Source organism: Rhinatrema bivittatum, chromosome 8 (assembly GCF_901001135.1).
Source record: "Rhinatrema bivittatum chromosome 8, aRhiBiv1.1, whole genome shotgun sequence".
Classification (NCBI taxonomy): Eukaryota; Metazoa; Chordata; class Amphibia; order Gymnophiona; family Rhinatrematidae; genus Rhinatrema; species Rhinatrema bivittatum.
Window position 1 is genome coordinate 210,807,937 of NC_042622.1, and position 22,135 is coordinate 210,830,071.

The window sequence follows — 22,135 nt, forward strand, 5'->3', positions numbered from 1 at the left end:
CCCTGACTTATGCAGCTAAACGTTTGTCGCATAAATCATTATACTTCTAGAATTTAGCTGCATAAGGCTTTAAATACAGACGGCTAGCCATGACAATGGCGACAAACATTTATGTAAAAAGAGTAAATAAAGGTAAGAGAAAAAGGAAACTGCTGTGGTTCTCCAAGATGGTAACTGGGAAAATAAAAGCTAAAAGTATAAGGGAACTCAAAAAGAGGAACATAGGCAAGAATATCAGGTGAAGCTGAAGGAAATTAGGAATGAACTCAAATCTCACTGTAATATTTGCAGTGCTGCCTTTTCATAGCATTGTTTCTTTTGAAATCCTGGAGGTCAGCGCTGTATTGGTATTAACAGGTTTGCTACACAATTGCAGAGTGTGTCAGAGAGGGGAAAGGATGAGGCCACAACCTTAGTGACTGCGGACCCTTGTTATGAGCGCTCAGTGTATGCATTTGTGTGTCTGTCTTTGTGTTTCGATGTCTGTAGGTGTCGGTCTGTAAATCTGCGTCTCTCTGCCGGTCTGTCTGTGTATGTAAACGCACAGCGTTCCCTACCTTCATCCTTCCATAGACACTGGTGACTGGAGTGATCTGGTGCTGCCGGTGGGTTCCAATGGTGCCACACAGGCCACAGATGACCTGGTGATCCTTCTCACAGTACAGACTCAGGGGGTTATGATGGTCAGGGCAGGACTCCTGGTTGGGCTCAGTGTCACTCATGCTCTGCAGTGTCTCTATGACAGAGGCCAAAGACACATTGGGAGGGGAACTGCTGAAGTCCACCTCCTGCCGGCACACAGGGCACAGGAAGGGGTTCTCCGGGTCCCCCGAGAGTGATACCACGCAGCTCTTACAGTATGAATGTCCGCACTGCAGCATTAGGGGCTCTCTGAAGACCTCAAGACAAATAGGACACCGGAGCTGGTCTTCCAGCACAGGAATACTCATCTTACGGGCCATGCTGTCTTCTCAGATAGATGTACAGTCCTCTCTACACAGCTGTTTCACTCTACCATCTGGATAACAGAGATGGAGCAGCCCACCTGTGAGAAGAAACAAAGGGTTAATGATCTATCCACAAAGCTCAATTCTAACCTGTAGCACCTATTTCAGTACAGACATCCCTACTGCCAATGCATTTCAGTCGTACCCTACAGCACCGCTTTATTTCAATACTGGACCCCCCCACACACACACACACACATAGAGCTCTGTCAATGCAGATAATTTGAGTTCTGCACTAATCCCTATTTCCTGGATCTGACACGAGAGGGGATTACTCTAGATCTAATCCTCTCTGTAACACAGCATCAGATGCAAGAGGTATTAGTGGTGGAGCTGTTTGGCAAAGGTGATCACAACGTAATCAAAGTTAAGAATCACTGAAGGGAAAATATTAAGGAAAACGACTCAGTAGCGTTTAACTTTAAAAAGGGAGGCTATGATAAAATGAGGAACTTTGCAGGAAAAAACTAAAAAAGAAGTTTCAAAGGTTAAAAGGTTGCATGCGGTGTGGATACTGTTTAAAAAACACTATCTTGGAAGCCCAGTCTAAATGTATTCCATACACTGAAGGTAGAAAGAAGACCAAGCTACTGCCAGAATGGTTAAATGATGAGGTAAGGAGGCTATTAAAGCCTTTCAAAAACTAGAAGCTGGACCCAAATGAAGAAAATAGGTAAGAGCATAAGCTCTGGTAAGTTAAATATAAAGCATTAATAAAAAAGGCCATAATAATTTCATAAGAAGCTTGCTGGCAAAAATTCAAAATAAAACCTTTTACAAGTATATTTGAAGCAAGAAGCCTGTGATGTTGAGAGCGGCCTCGAAGGCCTTGCATTCTGATAAGAAGGGGGTGCTTAGGGTGCCCTTGGGCCTCAGCCCGACCCCAGACGAATCCAGGGCCGGACCGAGGGTTGACGGCATGCTCCAGCATGGCTGAACACGGTCTTACCCTCTGCCAGGCCTCAGCCATCAACAGGCAGCTCCAGGCAAAGAGGAACTCCAATGACGAAGCCGGTGTCATCTGAAGCTTCCCCCATGGCCGGCGGGAACAGAGGCTCAGGAACATAGGGACGGAAGTCCACTGCCAGCATCTCCAAGACGCAGCGGCGTCACCGGGAGATCACAGCCGGCAGTACGGAAGGCTCAAGAGCACTGGACGAAGACACAGGGAAGAACATCCTGGCAGGTGGACACATCAGGGAGAGGAAGATCATGGCGGAACATCAGGACATGGTCAGGGACCTCAGGCAAGACATCAAGACACGAAGACAAGGCACGAAGGCAGACGAGACAAGGAGAACAGAAGACCTTACAAGACTCTGGCAGGCAGGAGCCTCCAGAGGGAAGTCACATCGATGCAAGGCCAGGAACAGACTGACGGGGCAGCCCTTTAAAGGGCTAAGGCAGGAAGTCCACTTAAAGGTGGGGCCAGCACACTTCCTGTGCCTGGCCCTTTAAATCAGGCAGCGAGGCGCGCGCCGGCGCCTAAGGAGAGAGCAGGAAGCTGTGCAGGACCGCGGACAGTGGCCTGCACCGATATACGGCGTGAGGGAAGCAGGGCTGAGCTTGGGCGCAGGCTCCAACGTAGGCAGCGGCTCCAGCCACTGCAGGAGACTCGGGGAGCGGCTCCTGCCGCCAATCCAGCCCGGGGATGCGGCCTTAGTGCCGCAAAGATGAAGATGACGTCAGCGGCGTTCCCAGCCGCACCAAGAGGGCCAGAAAGTCCGCGGTTCTGGCCACGATGAAAGGAGGCCCGATGGGCGGCCTCCGGGCCGCAGGGGAGTGCGCAGACCGTGGCTCCAGCCGCATGGGGAAGGCCGACGGCGGCGTCCTGCTGCGTCGGCTGAAGAAAGGCAGCAACAGTGAGTGAGTCTGCTCGCGGGGGGACCCGCGGGCAGCAGTTCATAACATGTGAGGTACTCTGTTGGACCACTACATGATTGAGGGGCAAACGGGGCACTCAGAGAAGACAAGACCATAGCAGACAAAACTAAACTAAATTCTTTGCTTTGATCTTTACTGAGGAGGAGATACCTATACTGGAAAAATTCTTTGCATGACTAGGGGATTGGGTATCTAAATGATAGATGAAATTTTATGTGGACAAGTACAAAGTGATGTATATAGGGAAGAATAATCCAAAGTATAGGTGCATGATGCTGGATTCCATATTAGGCATCACCTCACAGGAAGAGGATCTTGGCATCATTGCAGACAATGCTTTCAAATCCTCGGTACATAGGCAGCAGCAGTCAAAAACACAAACAGAATGTTAGGTATTATTAAAAAAAAAAGAATGGAAAATAAAGTAGAAGATATCATAATTACTCTGTATTGATCCATGGTGTGACTGCACCTCGAGTATTGTGTGCAGTAATGGTCACCCCCATCTTAAAAAGGAAATAGCAGAAATGGAAAAAGGTACAAAGAAGAGCAAGCAAAACGATAAAGGAGATGGAACAGCTCTACTATGAGGAAAGGGTAAACAGATTAGGACTCTTCAGCCCACTGAAGACACGGCTGGAGAGATGTCTATAAAATCATGGAGTGCGTTGGAATGGTAAGTAGGGAAGGGTTATTTATCCTTTCCAATAGTACTAGAACTGGAGGACATTCCCTGAAGCTAATAAGTAGCACATTTAAAACAAATTAGTGAAATAATTTTTTTTCACTTAGCACACAATTAAACTGCAGAATTTGTTGCCAGAGGATGTGCCAAAAGCAGTGTAACTGGATTTAAAAAGAATGCAGACAAATTCTTGGAAGAAAAGTTCATAAACCATTGTTGGCTAAGTAGACTCGGAAAGCCACTGCTTATCCCTGGATTATAAGCAAAAAGAATTTGGGTCTAGTCTTTGGGATCCTACTGAGTACTTGTGACCTGGGTTGGCCACCATTAGAGACAGAATGCTGGAATTCATGGACCCTTGGTCTGACCCAGTATGGCATTTCTTGTCGGCCATGTTTTCAGTAATAAGAACATTTTCAGCACGTACAATGGGAAATAGCCCGGGCTTGTTCAATTCTCCTGACATGTCCTCTTGTAGCGGAGGAATAGACTAGTGGTTAAAGCAGAAGGCTGAGAACCAAGGAGGCCAGAGGTCAAATCCCACTGACACTCTTGGTGACCTCAGGGAAGTCACTTCACTGTCCATTGCCTCAGGTGCAAGCTTAGATTGTAATCCATCTTGGGACAGGGAAATATCTACAGTACCTGAATGTTATTTTCCTTGAGCTACTGTAATGCTTGGGATAAGGTCCCCCCTGAAGATTCCAAGGGCCACACCTGAAATCCCATTGTATATGTAACAATTAATTCCTGAAGGTATTATATCTGAGTGTCCATGATTTCCCTGACAGAGGCTACCTAGCTGGATATGTACTTATCCAGCTAAATGGTGGCTGCTGAACAGGACTGGATATTCAGCCACTGCCACTTAGTAGATAAATCTGTACTTATCCAGCTAAGTAGCACTGAATATCAGCCTCTAAGGTGCTTGATGGGTCTGGTACAAATCTCTTTGACCGGTGCAGGATCTACTTTGTCAGTGATTGACTGAATGTGCCATTGATTATGCATATTTAATACGCCATCTGAGGTCTGCAGCAGGTTATCAGGTTGCCTTTGTAACCATAGCTGTCCTATCCCAAAGCTTCTTGCCATCTCTTCTGAGGTAAACCATGGCTCCTGAGATGAGAGCTGGGAGCAGTTTCACTGAATGATGTGTATTATAGAAAGTCTCATAGCTGCTTTTAGTTTTTGCATTACTTTGTGCACGACAGTGAAATCAGGCCATGGAGGCACAAGGAAAATGCTGGTAGTGAAGGAAGGGTAGTGCAGCGAGTGCAGCTCATTAACAGCTTAGCTGCACTTTTTTTTCCCTTGAACATTCTGCTGGGGTAGTGCAGTAGCTCAGAAGGGCAAAAAAGGGATCTGGTTGACACAAGAATCGTTTTGCAGTGGCTATTGCTCTTTCTGCAAATCCATTCGCTTGCAGAAAGGCACAGGCTCGTTGCCACATAGTGGACTCCATATTGAGCTAAGAAGTCCAAAAATGACTGGGCCTTAGAACTGTGATCCACTGTCAGATACCAGGATCTCGGGTGATCCAAATTCGGCAAAGAAGCTTTTTAGCTTTCCGATTATTGCTGCGCTTGATGTCTATTTCTGGTGTTACAGAGCCTAGAAACTCCAGTTCCTCACTTAGAGTGGTTATTTCTTGCACCTGCTGTGAAGCAGCCAACTTCCTGGCACTTATTGTATTTTCTGCCTCAGGCTAGGCATGCATTGGTGGACAGATGATCTCCACCACAACTTCCATATTTTTTCACTTGTTTCTGGGAATAAGACCTCTGTGGGCCTGCTTGATATTGCAGCTCACTTGGGCTCTGCTTCCTGGTCTGAAGCTTATTTTTGCCATGTAACGCCTCCTCTAAGGCTATTGACAACCTCAGCTCTTTCTGCATTTCCAGCTTCAGTGTGTTATGGATTTGATAGTGGAACCAAGGTAGAGAACCGCCATACCTTATTCTGTGAGATGATCAGGGTTGTCCGAGAGGCAGTCCGGTTGGGGCAGGCAGCTGGCAAGAATTCCAGAGCAAACAGATCCGACGGCAGGCAGTACAGCAAGGCAGGTCCAAGAGGCAGTCCTGGTCAGGACAGGCAGCAGACAAGAGTACCAAGGCAAACAGATCCAAAGACAGGCAGCAAGGCAAGGCCGGTCCAAGAGGCAGTCCGGGTCAGGGCAGGCAGCAGACAAAGTTCCAAAGCAAACAGATCCGAAGGCAGGCAGCGAGACAAGGCAGGTCCGAGGAGCAATCCGGGTCAAGACAAACAGCAGAAAAGAATGCAGGCAGGAACCACCAAAGCTTCAGCACAAGCAAGCCTGTAGCCGAGGAGACGCTGTGCTGGAAAGCTCCCTTTAAATACAGTATTTTCCCGGGCTACCACTGGAATTTCCGGCCAGGCTGCTGACGACAAAAAGGGGGCGAAGTCATGCTGCGAGGTGCATAGTGCCACGCCAAGCCGAACGATGCCATCGAGCTGCATACCACAGGAGCCTGCTGGAGCCTTGCTGACCAGTAACAGTACCTCCCCCGCAAGGCCCCCTTAAGGGGAAACGTTGATGGAATTCTTTGAGCAGACGAGGAGCCTGTATATTGCGGGCTGGCTCCCACGTGTTTTCCTCCGGCCTATAGTCTTTCCAGGAGACCAGATATTTTAGAGTTCCTTTATTTCTTCTAGAATCCAAAATTTCCTCAATCTTGAATTGTGTATCACTTTCAACAATCGAGGTATTAGGTTTTCTCTATCTAGAGGGCCATGACAGAATTACCGGTTTGAGAAGTGAAATGTGGAAAACGTCATGGATACGTAGAGATGATGGTAGATTAAGTTTAAACGTGACTTTGTTGATTTGCTTGTCAATAGGAAAAGGACCAACAAATCTGGGTGCGAATTTCAAAGATGGTATGCGCAAACGAAGATTTCGAGTGCTTAACTAAACCAGGTCTCCAGATTGAAGTTGAGGAATCAGTCTCCTCTTTTTATCGGCTTGAGTCTTCATTTTCAAAACAGTATTTTGTAAGAGGCATCGTGTCTCCTCCCAAAGCTTAGCCATAGAATGGATGGTTTGATTAATTGCAGGACATGCTGATGGTGTAGTGAAGGGTAGTGGAACTCGGGGGGTGTCTTCCAAATATGACAAAAAAGGGTGTGTTTCCAATGGCCTGAGCCACATGATTGTTGCAACACATCTCTGCCCACATCAATAAAGATGCCAAATTGTCTTGACGTTGATTAACATATGATCGAAGGAAGGTCTTAAGGGATTGATTAGTCCATTCGGTAAGACTGTTGGATTGGGGGTGGTAAGTTGAAGAAAAATCAAGTTCAATTTTTAATTTCTTACAGAGTTCTTTCCAGAATTGGGCAGTGAATTGAACTCCTCTATCAGAAACGATGCTTACCGGCAGTCCATGAAAATGAAAGATATGTTGTAGGAATAGCTGGGCTAGTTCTGCGGAGGAAGGTAGTCCAGGGAGGGGAATAAAGTGGGCCATTCTGTAGAAATGGTCTACTACAACCCAAATGACCATGTTCTTTTCTGAAGGAGGGAGATCCGTGATAAAATCAGTAACTATGTGAATCCATGGTTTTTTAGGAATAGGCAGAGGCTGTAATAACCCCAAGATCTGCTGACAGGGAGTTTTCTGAGCGGCGCAGATGTGACAAGACTCCACGTATCTCTTAACATCCATTCTCCATTGGGGCCACCAATAATGTTGAGACACAAGATCTCTGGTTCATGGTACTCCAGGGTGTCCAGCTAGATGAGAATCATGGGCCCAATGGAGAACCTTCTGCTTCAGACATCTGGGTACCACCGTCTTACCTATGGGCACCGTGAAGGTAGTGGTGAGCATTATTTGAGCTGGGTCAATAATATGTCGAGGTGGATCGGGAACATCAGGATTAAAGCTTCTAGAGAGAGCATCTGCCCGCAGATTCTTTTGTGCAGGTCGGAAGTGGAGGTTGAAATTAAACCTACTGAAAAACAATGCCCAGTGAGCCTGCCAAGGGTTTAAATGTTGAGTCTGTGACAGGTATGCTAAATTTTTATGGTTGTGTAAATAATAATCATATGTCTGGCTCCTTCTAAAAGATGTCGCCATTCTTCAAGAGCGGACTTCAGCGCCAGGAGCTCCCGATCTCCAATGTAGTTTTTTTCCGCAGGGGAAATTTTTTTAGAAAAAAATGCACAAGTGAGTAATTTTCCAGAATCCAATGGTTGTAGAAGAATGGCTCCTACTCCCAAGGCTGAAGAGTCAACTTCCAAGATGAAGGGTTTGGTCGGATCGGGGTGTTATAAACAGGGGTCTTTTATAAATTCCTCCTTTAGACATTGGAAGGCATGGATGGCCAATTGTGAATAGGAGCTCCCTTCTTGGTCAAGGCGGTGAGTGTAGCCACTAGGGTAGAAAATGCTGGAATGAATTGTTGATAATAATTGGAGAAACCTAAAAATCGTTGTAAGGCTTTGAGTCCCACTGGTTGAGGCATTCTAGGATAACTCTGAGTTTTTCTGGGTCCATAGATAAGCCTCTTCTGGAGACAATGTATCCTAAGAATGGTAACTGTTCTTTATGGAATAAACATTTCTCTAGTTTGGCATATAATTTATTCTCTCAGAGACATCGGAGAACCTGTCATACATGATCCTGGTGTTGTTCTTCTGATCTTAAAAAAATTAGTATATCGTCCAGATAAACAAGTACATGGGAGTACAGGAGATCTCTGAAAATTTCATTAATCATAGCTTGAAATACAGCTGAAGCGTTGCAAAGCCCGAATGGCATTACCCTATATTCATAATGACCATCACGTGTATTAAAGCCATTTTCCATTTCTCCCCTTCTCGTATTCGGATTAAGTTGTAGGCCCCTCTTAAATCAAGTTTAGTAAAAATCTGAACCCCTTTGATTTGATCAAATAGTTCGTAAATAAGTGGAATCGGATATCGGTTCTTCTTGGTACTGTTATTTAACCCTTTGTAATTAATGCATGGTCGCAGAGACCCATCTTTTTTTTTTGACAAAAAAGAACAAGACTTTAGTCTTGTCTGAGGGAAATAGTAAGGCTTGGAGTGAAAAGTGTATGCGGCACTAGTTTATGAAGCCCCGATACTGCAGAGGGGCTCCATTAAAGCGAGGTGGAGTTGGAAGGCGTAAGGTGGCAGGTGGAGTCCCAGATGGAGCCAGTGCCAAGGCGTCCATACAAGCAGCTAGCCGTTCCAGAACTCCTGTTACCTGATCAAGTACTCCTTGCTGTTGCTGGATTTGGGAGGCTAATCCAGGTATGGCTTGTAAGGCGGTCAGATCTACGGGTTCCATGGCCTCGGCTAACTGTTACGAATTTGATAGTGGAACCAAGGTAGAGAACCGCCTTACCTTATTCTGTGAGATGATCAGGGTTATCCGAGAGGCAGTCCGGTCGGGGCAGGCAGCTGGCAAGAGTACCAAGGCAAACAGATCCGACAGCAGGCAGTACAGCAAGGCAGGTCCGGGTCAGGGCAGGCAGCGAGACAAGGCAGGTCCGAGGAGCAATCCAGGTCAAGACAAACAGCAGACAAGAATGCAGGCAGGAACCACCGAAGCTTCAGCACAAACAAGCCTGTAGCCAAGGCGTCGCTGTGTTAGAAAGCTCCCTTTAAATACAGTATTTTTCCCGCGCTACCACGGGAACTTCCGGCCAGGCATCTGATGACAAAAAGGGGGCGGAGTCATGCTACGAGGTGCGCGGTGCTGCGCCAAGCTGAATGTCGTCGAGCTGCTGAAGCTGGAGCCATGCTGAACAGTAACACAGTGACATACATTTGTCCTGAATTCCAGTCACCAGCCTGTCCTCAATCTGGTCCTCTTTTGTGGCTCCAACGTCACAATGTTCAGCCAGCTCATGCAGATGCCTAATGAATGCTTCCATTGGTTCCCTTTCAAGCTGAGATTGCTGGTGGAACCTTGCCCTCTCATAAATTACAGTGCATATTAGGATAATATACCCCTCATAATTTTCCAGGACCCTCTCATACCTGTTCCTGTCTCCTTCAGCCTGGAAGGCATATGGCTTGCTCAGCTTTGAGTCCAATAGTGTAAATGAGTCTGAACTCTTGCACCACCTTGTGTAGCTTGGTTGCCATTCTAAACATTGCAAACTGCTGGTACCAGTCAGACCAAGATGCCAGATCAGCAACGTTGAAGCCTGCGGGAGGATCGAGCTTCGCCATCTTGATGCACTGAGGAGTTCACTGTGGGTTGGAAACTGTCGTTGAGGCTGTCAGACCCACTTGAGGTTCAAACTTCTGACTCATGCCACATTCTAGATAGGTCTATTCAAGTTATTTAGTTATGGTAAAGGCCTATCACAAAGAGACACGGTCAGTCAGAAGAGAAACAATGAATTTCTTTATTGTTTCCCAGGGTGTTCTCTGGTACCCCATGACCTTTGCTAACCACTTTATTAGCACAATTTTAACTGAACGTTATTCCTTCACATCACAGTCTTTGCTCTCCCTCTGCTAGCCCCTTCCTTCCACACCTTGCATGCCCCCCTTCAATCTCATCCCCTTCAGTTCCATATTCACCATGTGTGCCTTCCCTCTCAATCATACTTCCTGGCCCCTTATCCAATACTCTCTATCTCCCTCCCCAACCATGGCAGATATACACTCAGCTCAGCCTCTTTCCTCAAAGTTAGCAACGTAAACTTGGGCCTCCTTCAAGTCTTGGTTCCACTGGGTAGGCCTTAAAAATACTATGACTTTAGCTTTAAAACTGGTGCGTGGGCGCACATACGTCAGCCCACGTCCAAGGACATGGCTATTTTATAATTCGCTTGCATACACGCACACGTTTTAAAATAGCCTGGCCGCGCGCACATGTGCGCCACATTTTTAGTGGGTGCGCAAATCACGCTTCTACCGTGCAAGACGGGGGATTTTAAAAGGGGCATGCACCGGCACCATTCCCAGTTAAACCAGTTCGGCCCTGTTCACCCAGTAAAGGGGTAGGTCCTCCAACCCCCCCTAGTTTAATAGCCTTCACTCCCCCCTCAATTAGCCCAGACTCTTAAAACCTCGCAGATTTGCTAGTTTTTTTTATTTTATAACTTACACCTCCTCCTTAGCATAAGTAAACTTATGCAACAGGGGATCTGGGCTTGCAAATATTTGTGCGCACATATCTGGTTCACACCCCAAAATGCCTATGCCCCACCCAGACCACATCCATGCCTCACCCCTTTTTTGGAAACTTTTGAGATTTGCGCACTGCAGGAGATTTGCGCATATCTGGGTGGCTTTTAAAATCCGCTTGGCACACTCGAGCCCAACTCCTGCAAGCATCCCCTAATTCAGGGGTGCTCGAACTGGTCCTATGGGCCCCCCCCCCAGCCAGTCAGGTTGTCAGAATATTCCTAATGAATATGCATGAGAAATATTTGCATACACAGGAGGTAGTGCATGCAAATAAGTCTCAGGCATATTCATTAGAGATATCCTGAAAACTCAACTGGCTGGGGGGGCCCACAAAACTGGTTTGAGCACCCCTGCCCTATTTGATGCATGCGCTGGGCTTTTAAAATTTACCTTTATAACTGTCATTGATTGTCCTCACCATTCCCCAAGCTAAGGTCCGCTCAGTTGCTATTGATGACAGCAGAGCCAGGGATGCAAACAGGCTCTACCCCACCTCTGTTGATGTTTTTGGGACATTCTCACCACTCTGTGACATACGGTGCCTCACCAGCAGCTGGAAAGCACAGCTCCAGCTATTCTCTGTACCCCCCCCCCATCCACAGTCACTCACTGGATTTCCATTCTACCTAAGGCAAGAATACTTCACATATTTCCAGCACCCGTGAGCTGTGATACTGAAATATTATCTGAGCCAGGAGTTGTATAAATAAAAATATATTTGTATATACACATTCAGATCTGTAGATACAGACAGACTGCACAGATTTTTGGCAACCCTAGTGACGATGAAGCCTTTAGCTAAAACAAAACCTGAAAGGATATCAAACACTTCATCTGTTATGATAATATAACTGCAGAATACAAAATACTACACATAAATATAACATCAATAAGTGTTTTATGTATTTGTGCCATTCTGTAATATCTTAACACCTGTAGTGTTTGGCCAGCTCTGACGACAGGGATCCTGGATAGTTTGTTTACATCTGCAGGTCGAGATTGGAAGTGAAGCCATTTCCAAGAGCAAAACAAGGCCATTAACAAAAAAAAAAAAAACAGAAAGGGAGCACTTTTAAAGGGGGTTTGAGAATGAGAAGTCCTCCCAAGTGACAAGAGGCAGCAGCTCCTGCTCCTTCTCAGTCACTTGTCCTAGGCTTGGTCATCCATTTCCTGTTGCTGATTCCTGGTGCGGCCCCATGAGTGTAAGATTCAGAGGAAAGTGGGAAACGTCAAGCCAGTCCTACCTTTCGGAGATCCTCTCCTGTTGCATTTTGGTAGCTGTGGTACTGATTTAACTTGGAAAACAAGCAGGACTACAAATCCCACAATGCACTGAGATGTAAAATCCCAAATCAATCTCCGTTCATGATTCAGATCATGTGGCAGCTCTGTCCATGGTCTGCTGACTAGTTTAATACTGCAAACAGGCAAGTATTCAAATAACTGTCTGTAGCCCATGGTTCATCCCTTTTCTCTGACTCAGGGATACAACAGGGAGCTTGGTGACCATACACCCCATTGGGGCTTTTGGGAGGGAAAGCTGAGCTGTGGCTGTCTTCTGTACCTCTCAGCAAAACAAAAAAAGCCACAGAAGGTTGAGGTTCTTCCAAGAATAAAGGTTTACTGGGGTGCTTTGTAAATGTGAATTTGGCAGATAGCGCACTTCCAATGCATTCCATATAGAAAGGGAAAAAATATTCAAACACACAATCAATGGTTTTATAAACACAGAATCTGCAGCACTAGGGTTTTTCTTGTTTCCCACCCCTAGCTGGGTACTATTAAGCGATGCTCCTACCCTGGAGCTTTTTCTGTTTTGGTACCTGAGTAAAGTTTGCAGATCTACTTCTTAAGCAGGAACTTGTTACTTCTCCTGCTTGCAAGTGAAGTCTCCTCCTACAAGAATCTTCTGAAATACAAATTTATGTAGCCTCTGCTTCCACTCCTTGGGGCAGAAACATCTGATGGAAATTCACAAACCTAGTAGTCTTTCTCTGCTCCAGACTAAGAATTTATTTCTTCAAACCTAGATTAGATAATCATCTCTTGAGCGTGGAGAGACCTTTTCACCAAGGATCACCTCCTAATTCTTCCACTCGGAATCCTCCTCGACTCCAAGCTTTCTCCTGCTCCTGAAGGCCTGGAAGCTCTATCTTTGAGCCCCAGCCAACTTCCCTGAAGGACAGCCAGAAGGAAAGAACAAAGAACCTCCTGAGATCCTCTTGTATACATAAATCTATTTCTCACTACTGCTACTAATTTCTAAAATGCTACCAGATGTAAGCAGAACTGTACAGATTCACACAGGAAAGTCCCTGCTCCTTGGAGTTTTACAGTCTAAGAACCATTCCCATTGGGAAGCATCTATAACACAGTACTAATACTCCCTTTCTCTGTCATGATTGGCTCGGAGGTGGAACCACATGTGATTCCGCTTCTAGAGATGAGAAGAAGTTGGCAAGGATCTCTGATATTTGGGACATAGCCTGGGAGTCTAATCTGCCCTTGTGGACTACAGTCTTTTCTGGTTTATTATCAGCCAGAGTGGGGGGGTCCTTCTGGAGCACAGAGGCAGTGCAGCCAGGAGTATATAGGAAGAAGAAACCCGAAGCGCCCTACACAGACCCCCATGGGCTGGTCACGGAACACGATGGTGGCAGGCCAGGAAAGGTGGACTCAAGAAACTGGGAACTGATTGCAGAGGCGAAGACGAAGGCATCAGGACCAAGACATTAGGAACACGGAACATCAGGACTCAGGAACAGAACCACGGAACAGGTGACGAAGGAGCTCCGACGAGGAACATCAGGACAAGGAGACCAGGAACGAAGAGCCATCTAGACAAATGAAGACCACAGAGGACCTGGACCCGAAGAAGAACACAGACAACTGTGGATTCTGGATCCGAAGGCCTCGAGGATCAGGAACTGAGCCCTTTTATAGGGCTGAAGCAGGAAGTGGAGTGAAGAGGACTTCCGGTGGAGCCGCAGGCTTTTCCCGCCACTGGCCCTTTAAATAGATTGAAAAGGCACACACCGGCGCCTAGAGGAAGGCCCAGAGAGAAGCAGGACCACGGACAGCGGCATCCCTGCTACACAGACAGAGGAGCAGGCCCCGACGACGGCATTTGGCTGCGAAGAGGAATCAGTGGCAACAGCGGTCTCCAGCTGCTTGAAGGGGTGCCAGCGGCGTCTTCCCCGCCACGAGGGCGGCAACAAGAGCGGCTCCTATGCTGCAGAAGGGCAGGACTCAAGGCGGCCTCCTTCCACAAAGGTGGAAGTCAGTGACGGCGGCACACTAGGCCACAAAGAACAAGCGACAGCTGCGGCCTCTAGGCCGTGCGAAGATGGCAGCAGCCTGTCATGGAAGGCAGGAGCAGATGTCCAGGTGGCAGCATGGTCCGGAGGCGGCCTAGGCTGCAGGAAGACAAATAACAGCGGCGGCCAGGGGTAAATGAGGGCCTGCTCACGGGATGGGCTCCGCAAGCAGGATCATAACAACCAAATGTTTGGCGGCGGTGTTGTGTTATAGACATTGAGGCATGGGTCTTTGGTCGCTGCAAGAGATGGCACCTCCCACAGGGAGGAGCCCTGCGGGGACTTGCAGCAATATGCTAGCTCCGAGCAGAGATGGACACAGAAAGTTAGTCTTTATTATACTGCAACGTAGATGGTAACCTGAGGAATGGGCAATGATCCCAGCCAGAAGAGGAGATGACTGATGGCAATGTTCCGTCTGAAAGATGCAGAGTGGAAAAGGCAGTTACACAGTCTCACCAGGTCCCGAGAGGGAGATGGGTCTGGTAATGGTCCGCGAAGTGGGGTAGGCCGAGAACCCAGGCCTAGATGGAAATGCCAGTGAGAGTAGATTCGGTAGTGATCCGCGGTGCGGGGTAGGCTGAGGATCTACATAGAAAGAGATGAGACAATGCAGAGACAGAACTGGAGCAGTAGTATTCACTCTGATGCCGGCAGTTGTAGTAGGAGAGAACCCCCGAGGAGTGGAGGTCTGGGACGGAATAAGGCCCCCGAGGAGCAGGTACCTTAGGCGTCCTTGTAGGTAGCAGGCAACCCCAGAGGGTAGACAGGAGCAAGGCAAGGCCCCCGAGGAGCGGGTACCTAAGTTGTCCTGGAGCGAGAGTACACAGAGCAGAAGCATCTGGTAACATAAAGAGATCAGCATGGAGGATTCCTTGCTAACTCGTATTAAGAATCGTGAATGGAATTTAAATATCAGAGCTTGTGACATCATGCAGTGGGGACGCCCCCGAGTTTCCCGCCATGACGCACATAAAGGATGGGGCTGCATGCGCGAGTATACCCTAAGTGACTTCTGGAGAAAGATGGTGAACGCAATCGCCCATACCGGACTGGGGACGCCGGAAGGGTCAGCGTGGAGAAGCGGAGGCAGCCATCTTCCCAAAAGGAACAGAGTCAGGCGGGAAAAAGGTGAGCAATAGAGGGCGCAGCTGTCTGTGACCGACGGGTGCAACAGCGGTAATGGGGTCACCTTTGTCGAGCGGGCATCCAGCTCTTCCCGCACCTGGACAACTGGCTTCTCGTAGCCTCAAAATGTAAGCACCCTGAATGCTCATGTGGGCCAGATGATTCATTATCTGGAGGGACTGAGGTTCCTTGTGAATTACGAAAAGTCTCATCTTCATCCCATGCAACAGCTCCAATTTATTAGTGCTAAGATCGACACATTCGCAGGGAAAGCCTACCTGCCAGAGAACAGAGCGCTAACAATTCAATCCCTGGCAGAGAGTCTATGGGCGCACACCTTACCCTTCTGCCCAGAAAGTTTTGACTCTCCTGGGCCACATGGCAGCGGCCATTCACATAGTACCTCACATCAGACTCCATATGAGGCGCCTGCAGTGGGGTCTAAAAAGACAATGGACTCAATTCATGCAGCCATTACACTACCCTGGTCCATTACTCGCCCTATTTACAATGTTTTCATGACAAAGTAACTTAACAACCTCACCCCACCTTTCTCCCTAAGATGGTGTCAGTTTTCCACTTCAATCAGACAATTACTTTGCTGACATTCGTCCCAAAACCGCACAACAACTATAGGGAGCGTCCCCTTCACACTCTGGACTGTAAAAGAGCTTTAGCATTCTACAAACAGAGGACTCAAGTGCTCTATAGACCTTCACAACTCTTTCTTTCCTTTAACCCAAATTCTCCAGATCAACTGGTTTCAAAGAGGACTATTTCCAACTGGATATCTCAATGCATACATTTTTGTTACACAAAGAGATCAATGACACTCCAAGATAAAGCTCATGCGCATCAGATCCTAGCTGTCGCAACTTCTCTAGTCCACTTCCGTATTGTGCCGCTACTTGACATCTGCAAGGCAGCAACATGGTCATCTCTTCACACCTTTGCGTCCCTCTACTGCTTAAATCAACAAGCGGTTTCAGATGCAGCTCTGGGCTCGGCAGTCTTGTCAATTTCCCTAGGGCTATAAGACTGTCTACTCTTGGTCTCGGATTGCGCACTCCAGAGCTTGAAGGATACGGATAGAATCAGGACACAACCCGTGGGCTAGGGACGCCCAGACAGCATGGCTAATTCAGCTCTGCTATTGACGGGAAAAAGCAAGTTTGCTTACCGTAAACGGTGTTTCTGTAGATAGCAGGATGAATTAGCCATGCGAACCCTCCCACCTCCCTAGACAGTCTTCGGGATAATCCACTTCCTGGGAGAAGCTTTGGTATGGACTGAGGTGAACAACGACATTCATGCGGGAAGATGCATGCGCAGCCGCACAGAGCCAAAGCTCTGTGGTTACTGAGGAAAGCTCTACCTAGAGGTCGCCGGGAACGTCTTCCAGTCAGCATGGCTAATTCATCCTGCTATCTACGGAAACACTATTTACGGTAAGCAAACTTGCTTTTGTCACATATTTCAATAAGCACCAACAACCCCCCCCATGATTTTCTATCTTTGTTGTATGAATATATATATTTTTTTATTGTAAGGTATGCAAGTTTTTCTTTTCTTGGTTCTCTTTCCATTGTTCCTTTGCTTATATGTTTCCTTTCTCATCTCTCCTGTGCTTTCAACCTCCCTTTACAACAATATCTCTCATCTAAAGTCTCATTTTACTCCTTTTCACATTTGTCTTTGCTTTCATTTACTTCTCCCCATCTCATCTGTCTTTTGTCTCTTACACCCCTCCCCCTCCATCTCTAAACTCACCCATCCATCTATTCCTCTCCTATCCCACATCTTCCCCCTAGGCCTTCACTCTCAATCTTTTATTTGCCTTTCCCACCCTCCCACTGCTCCCAACAAGGCCTCCATCTTTCTTCCTGTCTGGCTCTCAACTGCATTTAAGCCCTCTACTTTCCTGCCTCCATCTCCCCCTATTCGTGAGCCATATTCCTCCATCTTCCCATGTCTCCATTTCCCTTTCTCAGCCCCTCTTCTTCATCTCCCCCCTTCTGGGACCCCCTCCATCATCAGCTTCAATCTCCCTTGCCCCCCTTCTCCCTTGTCCTCTCCCGCCCCATTTGCCTCAATCTCCCCAGCTTCAGCCGGGTCTCCTTTGCCCCACCCTGCCTCATTCTTCCCCCAGCCTCAGCAGAATGGCGGCCTTCAGCGTGACCTGCGAGGATGAGAGTCCAAATGCCTGTACACTCACTGTTCTGGGAAGGTCTTGCTACCTCTAATTCACAGTGCCTGTGCCTATTTTCAGAAGCGGATGCTGCAAGGAGGAGGTGGCAAAGGTGTGCGGATGCAGTCTTTCAACATCCTTGGCTCAGTGGATTGGTACAGCCTTTCACCTCTAGGCCTGGAGGGACAGAGACAGTCACAGTCAGCCTCTCATCTCTAGGACTGGCTGCCTTGGTTTGGGTAATGCATAAACATTTGCCACAAATTTACAAGCTTGGCTACATTTTACTGTGTCACTAGGCAAGTATACAGTTGGTATCGCTGGTCCAACTTCAGGTCCTGATCTTCTTCACTCGATCTGAGTTTATGATTTTATGGTACATTCTGTGACTTTCTGAGAGGACTGCATTGCCTGGCACTGGGTAAAAATACTCATGTGGTACAGTCTGTAATGGGGAAGAAACCAGCCAGGGACCTTCCTCTGTCCGCAAAAATCAAACAAGATACGTCACTGAACAAATGAACTTATCGCCTACTGCTGTCAAAGAAAAATGTCAGTAATCCCAAAAGGAAATGGACAACCTCACCGTGACTTCTATGTAGTCACCAGGTTTCATCTGATAAACTCACTACAGATTTTGAGTTGAATGTCCTATCCTTAACCCTTAGAACGCCCACAGCAGCAAACACGCAAGGAATGCCTGGGTACTTCCTATTAATCCAAGTGATCTGAATGAAATGGCTGATGGAAACACACTAAACGTAAAATTAAACTGATCTGCAGACAAAAGTGCCTGAATAAGGTAAATCCAAGGAAGGCGTCAGGTCTGTGTTGGGGGGAATTGATTCTGTATTTTCCAACAGACTGTAACCTTTCTCTAAGCTTTGATGACTGTCTTTTCAGAAATTTGGAAGAATAAACAAACACAGAACTAACGCCTTCCTTGGATTTACCTTATTCAGGTGTTTGTGTCTGCAGATCAGTTTTTGATTTAACGCACCGGCTTTATTCAACTTTTTCCTTGCGTGTTATTTCCCCACTTGCTTCCTGGCTAACACATTAAAGGTGACATGCAAGAATTATGCAAAAGCACTGTGTCAAAGTAGCCGCACGCGTGTTATAAAATCCGAGGTCGGCGCGCACAAGGGGTACAGACTTGTGCACCTTGCGCGTGCCTAGCCCTAGGGGGAGGCCCAATGGCTTTCCCTGTTCCCTCCACCCCCCACCCTCCCCTCCCTCACCCGCCCCCCAGCACTATCTAAACCTCCCCGACCTTTGTTGACGAAGTTGCGCCTGCCTCTGGGCAGGCGTAGGTTGCGCGCGTCAGCCAAGTGCCGGCGCGCGAGCCCCTGGCACAACCGCTGTGCCAGAGGCCTCGATCCCGCTCCTGACCCCAGCCCGCCCACTCCCCACCCATTTTTTAAAGCCCCGGGACATACGCGCGTCCTGGGGCTTGCACGCGTCGCCGGGCCTATGCAAAATAGGCTCGGTGCGCGCAGGAGCGGGTTTTCGGGGTTATGCGCGTAATATACGCGCGTAACCCTTTGGAAATCCGCCCGTTAGAGGGGATTCAGTGTGCACCTCCAGTGGTTTCAGCATTTTAAGACAAGATGGACTTCTTTTTACTTTGGGTTTCAGTGGTATTTGCAAGTAAAAAATGTCATATAAATAAAGTTTGTCATTTGGGACTTATGATTATATGAGGGCAACGCAATATCAAATAATGCAATGCAAAAGATATTTCTGCAGTTCTAGCCATTGGCAATGCACATATCCTGCTTCTATGAAGGTCCTTTTGTCACAGTGTTTTTGTATAATTCTTGTATGTCACCTTAGTGTGTTTCCATCAGCAATTTAATTTATAACACTTGGGTTTACAAAGGGAGTTGTTTGTTCTGTAAATCTTTGTAACTTTGAGAGTAATTTTAAAAAGGTATTTAAAATTGCTCATCCAACATGCAGGTAAAAGTGTGTGTGCATGGAGTCTGGATATGTGCATTTCACCCACATTTAGGAGAGGCATTCAGAGCGGGGGGAAGTGTCACACACACACTTAGATTTTAAAAAGTATGTGTGTACGTTTTTATGGCAATACTGCCCACACTAAACACGCACGCACGTTATAAAATCGGGCGTAGATTTGTTCGCGCCGGGTTGCGCAAACAAATCTATGCCCGCGCTTAAGTTTTAAAATCTGCCCCTTAGTTTTTGGGTAATTGCCAGGTTCTTGTGGCCTGGATTGGCCTCTGTTGGAAACAGGATGCTGGGCTTGATGGACCCTTGGTCTGACCCAGTATGGCATGCTCTTATGTTCTTAACTTATGGGGCCTGATTCAAAACCATCCCTAAATGTACCGATAAGGACTGCTAGTCACAAAGTATGACTTTTAGTTGCTCTTTGTGTCAAGATGCAGAAAGACCCACAATTTCTCTTTCTGAACATGCAAACACTCTGGCAGGCAGGTGTAGTTTCCTTACAGTAGGACTGCTGGATTTTATTTCTTGTAGAATGAATTCATGCAGTATTCTCATCGTCACTTCTAAATTGGCAGACAAGGATAAATTTACTGTGAGGTGACAACTCTCAGATTCAGGTGTTTCCAGAGTCATTAAGAGGTAGATTTTAAAAGCGTTTCTCGCACACACAAAAAAAGCCCACATACGCGCATATGAAAGCAAGCGAGCAACATGGATTTTATAAAGGTGCAAAATATGTGCTGATATACTGGTGCACCCGTCAAAAATAAAAGGCTGGGAAAAGGGGGGGGCATGGGTGGAGCATGGGCATTCCGGGGGCGAGGCCAACAGTTATGCGCATAACTCCGTATTTTGAAACTGGAGACCGCGGCAATCGTCGGCTTATGTTCCGCATAACTTTACTGCTGTTCCAGGTGAGGAGCAAATCTGTAGATCTCGAGTTTCAGGGCTTACAGGACAGGGTGAGGGGTCTGGGGTCAACTGGGGGGGGGGGGTGCAGGGTGAAGAACCAGAGGAGTCTCGTGAATTAATTGGAAAAACGGGAGTTGTCCCTTGCACGAGAACGTTTTAAAATCCACCTACATTCGTGTGTAAAAGCCAACAAAGTTCTATGGAAGACGCGCGCTGGCTGTGCTCGAGTAACCTCTTAAAGTTAGGAGCATACTTACACACAGTCGATATGGTTTAGAAACGAAGGTGTGCAAGTGCGTGCACGATTTATCATTCCAGCGTATCCGTGCTCACGTGCCGATCTGCACGTGTACAGGCGCACGTGCGTTCATTTTAAAATTAGCCCGTGAGAAGATAACTTGTGAAACTGTAACTAGCCACATTTCTCTGGCAGCGGCTGGCAACTCTAAGCAGCAACGGAAACTTTACTGCCTTAGCCAGCACTCTGGGAAGGGAAAGAAAATGAACATGACAATACGGGTAAGTAACGGTTTTGAAGCTCAATGCCTCTTATTCGTAACCAGAGCAGCCAGGAAAGAGGCACAGAGCTGTCTATAGGGTATACAATCACTCACCCGCCTGCCAGCTATCTGAGGAAGGGGGAATGATGTCCTGGTGTCTGCGCCAGTCACAGCAGCACAATCTGACGCATCTTTCCTTCATTATTTCCCTCGTGTTTTCCCTTCTTATTTCTCCTGCCCCTCCCTCAGTATCCCATTATTTTCATCTTAGACCCACTGACCTAAGCACTAGATCACCTATTCCAAGTTACCCGCAATTTGCAATCGGTTTTTACCCTTATATGCAGCAACAGTTAACAGGTATTCCCATCTCTTTCTTATTTGGTACCCATTTGCTGTTCCCCAACCAGAGCCTCTATGGGGTGAGTCCTCTGCCTTTCTCCCCAGCCCCCCTAGTTTCCCCATCTTCACTGGAATATACACCAATTGTCCTTATGTTTATATGTTTTATATATTTTTATATGTGTATTTTATTCTGCAATGAAGTTTTTTACTCTATTGGTTGTAAATGTTCCCTGTTTCAAGCGTTTCAAATGTTCCTTGTATCGCTCCTAGCGACTGTTTCTGTTGCACTGTAAACCGGTGTGATCTGTATACTTTACAGGAATGTCGGTATATAAGAATTTAAAATAAATTGTGCTAAAGGTCACAGGTCCAGATGTACCAAAGTGTTACTCCCATTATGTATATATATGGGAAAAATGCGGAGTACGTAGGCCTCACAGAGTCAGTGGCAGAAGTGATACAGAATGTTGGCTTCCGTAGAGCCCAAAGTCATCCTCTAATCATTAAATGACCCTTCTTATATACTTTACTACTCTAAAAAAATATGCTGTAGATTTCAATACTCACATGTTCAAATATTCCTCCCCTGCTACTACACTGCTCGCCTTCCAAGTTACCGGCACACGAGAGTCCCAGCTACTACAGCACTCACCTTCCAATCCATGCACCTCCTTCTTTTGCAGCCTCCCTCACTGCCAATGCCCTTTTATGTTTCCTAATCAGTTCGCAAGACTTCCAGACTGGTCAGTAGGAGCTAACTGGGGCAGGGAGATTGGTAGGGTGGAGTCTCTTCTGATTCATATGGAAATTAATCCAGTTTTCAGACAGGAACTCAGCAAACATTCAAAAAAAGACTAACACGGAACTCTAGCAGATACTGCAAAAAAAAAAAAAAAAAAAAATTTCCATTAAGATTACTGTTCCTTGCCAAATCTTGCTCAGTTTGTTCCGGTTTCAGCACCTGAATAGGTCGGTGCTGGCTGAGACCAGCCTCTGAGGTACATCATGC

At 47.0% G+C, this 22,135-nt stretch overlaps 1 protein-coding gene across 2 annotated transcripts in view; it reads right to left on the minus strand.

Annotated features, from left to right (window-relative positions):
- TRIM50 (tripartite motif containing 50) overlaps positions 1-21,883 on the minus strand; it is a 61,424-nt gene extending 39,541 nt beyond the window's left edge. Inside the window, exons 1-2 of one of the 2 annotated variants that reach the window (XM_029613671.1) lie at positions 21,779-21,883; positions 558-1,045 (exon numbers count right to left, since the gene is read on the minus strand). In XM_029613671.1, the coding sequence (XP_029469531.1) occupies positions 558-962 (405 nt within the window). In that variant the 5' untranslated portion in view covers positions 963-1,045; positions 21,779-21,883. Of the gene's footprint in view, positions 1-557; positions 1,046-21,693 lie in introns of both variants that reach the window. The other variant, XM_029613670.1, reaches the window with a different exon arrangement.
- Positions 21,884-22,135: the final 252 nt, after the last annotated feature.